The 8,309-nt window shown below is 36.0% G+C and overlaps 1 protein-coding gene across 2 annotated transcripts; it reads left to right on the forward strand.

The window, feature by feature from the left end:
• Positions 1–575: 575 nt before the first annotated feature.
• LOC131047830 (dihydroflavonol 4-reductase) lies at positions 576–4,038 on the forward strand. 2 transcript variants are annotated; one of them, XM_059219542.1, is made up of 7 exons: positions 576–894; positions 1,416–1,585; positions 1,707–1,910; positions 2,804–2,963; positions 3,077–3,269; positions 3,597–3,735; positions 3,791–4,038. In XM_059219542.1, the coding sequence occupies exons 1-7, from the start codon at positions 717–719 to the stop codon at positions 3,794–3,796; spliced, it is 1,050 nt and encodes a 349-aa protein (XP_059075525.1). In that variant the 5' UTR covers positions 576–716; the 3' UTR covers positions 3,797–4,038. The 2 variants fall into 2 exon arrangements, with proteins under 2 accessions (XP_059075525.1, XP_057837597.2); XM_057981614.2 differs by having other exon boundaries at positions 3,597–4,038.
• The last annotated feature ends 4,271 nt before the right edge of the window (positions 4,039–8,309 follow it).

Here is an 8,309-nt window from a genome sequence, read left to right on the forward strand (position 1 = left end):
CTAAACTTTATCTCGTCCATTTCATAGAAAGAGACACCTTCGACATAATAAATTAAAGTCTCAACTACTTGCATTGACTTTAGGTAATGGAACTTCCAAGTTGTACCTCATTTGATAGTTTGATAGGACAATGAAAACATGACCTTACAAAATGTGCTTGTGAAGTGGCTATCCAAGGAGATAAAACTCACTTTATACAAGAAGGCCGGAATATGTCTCTCTTGTATAAAGTGAATGCAACCACCTAAGACATTTATGTTGCTTTTATTAAATAGATTTAAGTCAAAATACAAACTCCCAAAAATACTTGTTCGAAACGTACACGTCTTAGGTGAACTGGTCGGTATATGTCTAGATGATTTGGTAGGCGTGGTTAGTATACAAATTATCTTTAAACAGTACGACGTCTGACAAACTTCCTTATCGAATCATGTTTCAGACAAAAGCAATAACTGCTATCCAAGTGAATAAAGGAACTTAAGTGGAGCAACAAATACTAGTTGGATTATTTTACTGAGTCAAAGGCGGGGACTGTTAGATAAAGAGGCAGATGGAAGCCAATTAGATGAAAATGTTATCTACTCGTCACTGCTATGAAATGTAGATAGGATGTTCTGCGTGCAGACATGATATAAACACAGGTAAAGGCCAACATGGTCCTTCACCTCTGTCATTAAGAACGTGATTGAGATCTCGAGAAATAAGTGCTTGGTGAAATGGCTTTTGGTGAGGAAATTGCCCAGGTGACATCAGAGGCAGTAGCAGAGGTCCCCGTGGGGACGGAAGTTGGAAAAACAGTGTGTGTCACTGGGGCTGCTGGATTCATAGGATCATGGCTTATCATGCGATTGCTTGAAAGAGGATACACTGTTAGAGCAACTGTTCGCGACCCAGGTTAGGTTCTATTTTCTTGTCTTGCTTTCTTCTTTTTATGATGAATTATGGTGTTTGATTTAACACACAGTAAGTACCATAACAATATCATATGACTACAATTATGCTTATAGATTGGTTTGGAGGAATGGTCGAGGAAAATTGATTGTTCTTATGAATACCCAGTTTTCTAAAATATATTGGGCATTAGATTTTAGCTGGTGATTATGTTTGTATAACACAATTGAAACCCAAGTGATTAGTTTGTAGCATCTGCAACAGAGGAGTGAGTGATTCTTATGAATAGCCACTTTTTCAAAATATATATCATCTTTTGAACAATTTTACATAACATAATGTGATGAGTTTAAGTTATATGACAAATTTAGGATCTGTAAAAGTCCATTGGATGTTCTGGAGTTCCTGCTTCATCGTACTTTGTTCTTAAGCACAAGAATCTGTCAATTGCAGTGAAATCTAGTTTTTCCATATGCTAGATGTGGCTAATGTTGATAATTTCATGGTTTTTCTTTGGTGAACAGGGAATCCAGTGAAGACCAAGCATTTGTTGGATCTCCCAGACGCCAGTGAGAGATTGACACTTTGGAAAGCAGATCTGGATGATGAAGGAAGCTTTGATGCTGCCTTTGATGGCTGTGATGGTGTTTTCCATTGTGCCACTGCCATGGATTTTGAGTCCAAGGACCCAGAGGTTTGACACTATTAATTCCCCTGTTTATGTGATAGGCAACATAAACCCTTTTAAAGATAGAGCTGTTCCTTGTTGGACTGAGGCTTATGGCTACTGTGTTATTTGGATTGTTGGTATACAGAATGAGATAATCAAGCCATGTGTGAATGGGGTGTTGAATGTTATGAGATCATGTGCAAAGGCCAAGTCTCTGAAAAGAGTTGTTTTTACCTCATCAGCTGGTACAGTGAATTTCACTGACGATTTTAAAACACCTGGTAAAGTTTTTGATGAAGACTGCTGGACCAATGTGGACCTTTGTAGAAACACAAAAATGACTGGCTGGGTAAGATCATCGTATCATCTATTTGCTTTTATTTCTTCAGAATCATTGAAAATAATTTTCAATTTTAGAGAATAGTTTATGAATCTATGTTGAAAATGAAATTCAGAGAAAAAGATTTTTGTTTTAGCTTCCGCAAGCACACATTTTGAATTATAAAGTTTGGAGACTAGTTCCTTTAAGTACTAAAGTATTGAAAATCCATCACTTGATGTGTTAAATGTTCTCACTCTTAGCATTCTCAATAGTTTTTGAATCAAGTCTGGTGGTCACTTTCTAGCTTTTAGTGGTCCCATAGTTATAGTTGTAGTTACAATGAATACTATGGGATCCATTATGCATGCAAGGGTCAAAAAGTGGTTATTTCATATTGTCACCCAATACCTGCTTAAAGATGCCCAATAATTATGCACTGCAACTAGTCCAATACATATTCTTCTAAGAACCAATACATTTTCCTCTAATAACTATTTTTACCAATACTTATGCACAAATGCTTTAGTAGTTGTGTGTTATAGATACCAATAAAGTTGCACAATTCCTCCAATTAAAATCTATAAATTTTAAATACTGATGTACAAGTGAACAGCTATTAATACATGTGAAATTTACTAATGAATATTCAATTATATTTTTTGATTTCTTTAAAATTAACAATTAAAAAATTAGATAAATAAAAAATTAAACCGCCAGTGAAACATAAGTGATAATTGGCCCCTTCCCCTAAGTACACACAGACTAACTCAGGTCTAATGTTTTTCCATTCTTCTGTTTCTATTGCTAATTTGCTAGGTGATGTGATCATACCCTTACCTTATATGGGCAAACACCTTTTTAATACTTAGAATAATAGAATATTCTAGGATACTGAAAAGATGTTATTATCTTGATTACAGATGTACTTTGTGTCAAAGACTTTGGCTGAACAAGCTGCCTGGGAGTTTGCAGAGCAGAACAAGATTGATCTCATTACTATTATCCCCACATTGGTGGTTGGCCCTTTCATCATGCAGACTATGCCACCCAGCTTGGTCACTGCTTTGTCACTCATAACAAGTATGCTTTTTGCTATTCTGTTACATTCTGCTCAAATTATACAGATAAGACTGATTCATACTTGGAAGAGTACTGATATAAAATGACATGGGTAATACTAATATGTGCTGCAGAGAATGAACCCCATTACATGATACTGAGACAAGTGCAGCTGGTTCATCTGGATGATCTCTGCATGTCCCTCATTTTCGTGTATGAACATCCTGAAGCAAAGGGCAGATATATCTCGTCCTCTCATGATGCCACCATTGTTCAATTGGCAAAGATGTTAGCTGAGGAATACCCTCAGTACGACATTCCAACTGAGTGAGTCAATACAAAACTTGTTTAGATTCAATATATTGTCCTTATAAATGCATAAGGGTTAATATATAGAAAACTAAAATCATATCTTGAACATATTCATCTAGGGGAAAGTCTATTCAGTCACCTAAAATTCAAATCATATCATATGAAAGAGACACTTAAAACCTTTTTTTTTTTAAAACTCTCCTTATGAATTGCGTTTTAGTTGACTAGCCACAGATTTCACCTAGAGAGTCGATTGAGAAGTGGATAAACATGATATCATCTGAGAAGTGGATAAACATGATATCATCTGCTAATAATAAATGTCCTGATTGTTTTAAGCAGGTTCAAGGATGCAGATGAATCTCTGCAGCCAGTACCATTTTCAAACAAGAAAATTGTTGAGTTGGGCTTCAAATTCGAGTACACACCTGAAGAGATGTTTCATGGGGCCATCCAGTGTTGTCTTGAGAAAGGATTGTTGAAGTAGATGAGGATTATGTTTTCTAAACAATAAATGTCTTGAGAAAGGATTGTTCAAGTAGATGAGGATTATGTTTTCTAAACAATAAATTTCGGAAGTGTTGTAAAACATACCAGCTATTTATGAGGTTATAGCTGGGTAAGATTGGTTTTCCAATCTGGAATTTAAGTTTATCCTACAACCCTCCAAATATTATGAAGTAAAACCGCGTTTGAGTTCTTAGCTCACAACCCACTTGCGTGAGTTTTTGAATGTAACCGACTTATTCGATATGGAATTTATATGTTACCGTGTCATTCCAAACATTGTTTCATCGTTCACTCCTTACAATGAATTTGCGCAACTCTAGGCAATTCTTTTTAAAAACTAAACAAGAGCGAGATAAGACCAGCAAGAATTCTCAACAATAATTTGATAAGAATTTGAGAAGTGGGTGGAGGTAGATTACATCATGATTCAATTGTGTAATTGGTGAGTAAAATTTTGTTAATTCACATTTCACAAGTAATTGTTTATAAACCGGTTTTTCATAAGAATGAATGGCCCACTTATATTCTCGTTGTATGGAATACATAAATCACAAGACTTTTCATAATCTCAAAATCTATTTGGCTAATCTTCCTATTCTAATGCCATCATTCATGAATGTTCTCTCATTTTTACACTTCTACTTCATTCAGGCATTAGTAGATTTTTTGGCCAAAAATGGTGATGGATGTAAGGAGTATATTGCCTACTATATTAACAACACTTTGGTTGATTGTGAAACTTGTACACAATGTGCTGAACAATTGTTCATTGAAACAGAAAAATATCAAAATTAACACAATTTTTTTCTTTGTAAATTAATACATATTCAAATCAAATAATCAAATGCACATCATTAACTAACCAGTATGATTTTCACTAAGAAATAGACTCATTTCACATTTGAATTCAATACAATTTATTTACATGTACATATATCTATATGTCAATAAAGCATAAACCTTTAGTTCACATAGAGTTTTCATGAACAAATCTTTGACAATCTCGAGTTGCCCTAGATAGAGCATCATCAAAGTGCTTTACCTCCAACCACAAAAATATCTTCCAACCAGAAGTGGCCCTATCATTCGTGAGGGCAATAGATAAAACCGTATGTGACCATATCATGTCATTCAAGAACTAGAGTCGTGTACTAACTCTATCACATACAATATGTTATACAACCCTAGATATCCTCTAGCTCAATATGACAGCTTTGACTAGATGCAACCTATCAGACATAGTGAACTGACAATGCAACTAGTATTTGCATTGGTATGACCTAAATTTTGAGTATAAAAATCATATTCTTATATGGATGTGTGTCATAGTTCACACACCTCTTTCTCAAAATTAAAACCAGAAGATCTCAATGTTTTCACATGTACACGTTGTTACATCAAAAAATTATGATAGATAAAAAGATAATATTGTGCCTCCACAACTCACACCCTGTTTTCTTGTTCAATAAAATAGGACTCCTCTTTTCCTTTTTTTGGCCTTATTTTCCTCCTTGCCTCTTGTTTTCTTTCCTTTCCTTTCTTTTTCCTAGTTTTTCTCCCTTTTTCAAGGTTGTGAGGATCAAGGATTGGGGATTTGCCTTTCGATTTCGGGAGTCAAGGATCCCTGACCCCTAGGTCTTTGTTGTCTACCCTCCCTTTTGGGGATCAGGGATCAAAGGTGGCGGTGTCCACTTTCTTGGTGGCGATGTCTACTTTCTTGGTGGCGTTGGCCACCTTCGACCCCTAATGGGTTCGTTGCTACCTACCATTGCATGAGCATTCAGTGATGTCAATCCTCACCTATATAAGCTCGACTCATGTTCATTTGTACCATATTGCAGTGCATTTCAAGTCATTTCAAGAGTTATTGTGCGAGCATAGAAAGGTGTTTTGAGCAGATTTGTAGTAGTTCAGTGGTGTGTTGGTGGTTATTTCCAACTTTCTCGAGTAGGGTTTCGTTTCTTTTTTCTCCCCTAGCTTTGTCTTGTTTTCTTTCTTTCTTTCTTTTTCTCTTTTCTATGTCTAGGGTTTTGCCTTAGAGTTATGCATTTTTCTATGGCTGGAGGGTAGATCTCTTGTCCTTCCATTGTTTGATATAAGTATGCATCCGGTCTTATTCTTGCTTTTTTTGTCTCATAACTCTTATGAAACAGTGTGTGCCCTTGGGTTTTGGGTGATTGATTGTTGTCAGTTGGTTGAATCTAATTTTCAATAAGCAAGATTCCTCCCTTCATTTCATGCTCGAAGTTGGACTTTGAAACCTCTATGACAAATTATGTTAATCCTACTATCAAAGCAATGCCCTAGCGAGAATCGAGGATAGAAATATCCCCGACACCCCAACCTTTTCAAGCCTTAGAAAATTCAAAGTGATCTCATGGGGATCGGGGATGTTATCCTTTGTAGGGTCGAGGATGAAATATCCCCCACACTCAAAGCTTGTAACTTATCAATCCCACTAATGCAAATTGTTAGAGATTGAGAATGTTGCTATCCCCGACCCCCAATGATAGACAATGCTATAGAGGATCAAGGATGCCAATATCCTTGATCCCCAACCTATTCATCCACAATGTTTGATGGGGATCGAGGATAGCAATATCCTTGACCCTTAAAGGCTTCCATTATGCTTTTGAGCAGTGATCGAGGATGTTTCTATCCCTGACGGGTCCTAAACTACATATCAAGTAGTATAGTTGTTTTCCTCAATTTAATAAAGTCTCCTAATTCAGGGTGTTTTAAATGCAGAGATGGTGATGTCTCAACAAAAGGTGGTTCCAATGATGTACAAATTTAATGGATACCTCCCTCTACAATGTTGCATTCTCTTGACCTGGAAATCATGGATACCAAAATGCAAGGGATTTTCTACCCTTGAAGTGATGAAACCTCAAGGAGAAAACCTTCCTTTGCTACCTCACTAAACTGACGCTTTGGTGAGCCAGAAAGATACAAGCAACTAACTATCCAAACCTATGAACAAAAATTACTAAATAGAAGAAGCATATATAATAACTGAAACTATTTTATACACCAAACCCAAAAAGGGCAAGTCATAGAGATCCTTTAATGACCTTTGTTGGCATCCTATATAGATAGAGTATTGGGTCTCACATAGAGAATGTAGAATGACCAGACTTCGAGTTTCTTTTATTTTCTTAATGATATGAAGAGCTTGAAACAATAGTAAATGAAATAACAACACTAATGAGGAACAAAAGGAAACAGGTTTAAAGGAAAGAAGCTCACAATAGTCTAACGATTAAAGCCTCCAACTAACTCACAAACTTCTTTTGATAACCTACACACAAAACAGACAGATGAAATGTTAGAGCTGTGTTTTAGAGGTCTACCATAGTCAGACCCTCGCTTTGGTGTTTTCACCTCCACAAACAGTCAAGATGATAGATAATGGATAAAGAAGATAATATACATAACATGACATTAAAAAAAAGATGAATAGTATGCTATTGGAGATGTAACACTACAATGGAAATAAAGAGGAAGAGACTCCCCTTCAACACCAAAGAAGTGAGATCTTGTCAAAGTGAAGGTAAGCACCATGAATCCTCCAATATGAAGTTGCGATGATGGTGACAAGATGAACAAAGTGCAACAATGGCAAATTACAAAACAAGCAATCAAGAAAGGTTGTGTAGAAATCTCAAAGAGTGCTTAAGGGAGTGACTAGATTGATTAGAGAGACAAATGAAGGCAAGAAAGGCAAGATATGAGACCCAGGGACAAAACCAACAGTGGTGGACACGAGAAGAGGTGTTATGAATCCTGCTAGATGTAGGTGTAACACTTGAACAACCACCTATGGACTATAGATTCGTGAGATGCTAGTATGGCGTGCATGTGTTTACCATTCATATAGTCGACAAGGTCAGGAAAAGGACAAACTAAAGGATGACAAAGCGAGCAAAGCAGACAAAGGACAAAAAGGTAAAGGAGTTCTCCAATCAACATAAAGCAAAGGTGCTTATGTAGCGTGGAATTACACAAGATTTAATTAATGACACTACATCATCATCTAAACACGTTCAGTGCAAGGCATGTAGATATAAAAGAATACATTATATTATAGCTACAAAGCAAGAAGTAGGTATTGTAAAAATGTGTTTTGAACAATCAACATCCCAACTATTTTGAAGATTGCACTTGCTAATTCGGTTGTTGTTCTATTAAATGACTAGAATCATCCACATGTAGATTGCTTAAGTCCTACATGAAATTATGTAAAGTCATGCAAACAGATGCTCAATGAATAGTGTGAATGTCATTTGTAGTGATGTTTAATGACTCCAAGGGTTACACATTAGACATGAGAGCTATAGAGAAGAGCTCAAATGAACTAAAACAGAATTGTTTTAACAACTTTTTCAACTACACTAATCAATTAGTGTGTGTCTATTTCATCTATTCCTCATGGCAAGAGGTGAGCATATGTGCACAAAAATAAACACTCACTAGCTTGTGAGTTGGGTGGTAATAAAGATTCTAAAATTGAGATAACTTTTTTCATAGTTGATTTTCGAGTGT

The sequence above is a fragment of the Cryptomeria japonica genome, chromosome 4 (assembly GCF_030272615.1).
Source record: "Cryptomeria japonica chromosome 4, Sugi_1.0, whole genome shotgun sequence".
Taxonomy (NCBI): Eukaryota; Viridiplantae; Streptophyta; class Pinopsida; order Cupressales; family Cupressaceae; genus Cryptomeria; species Cryptomeria japonica.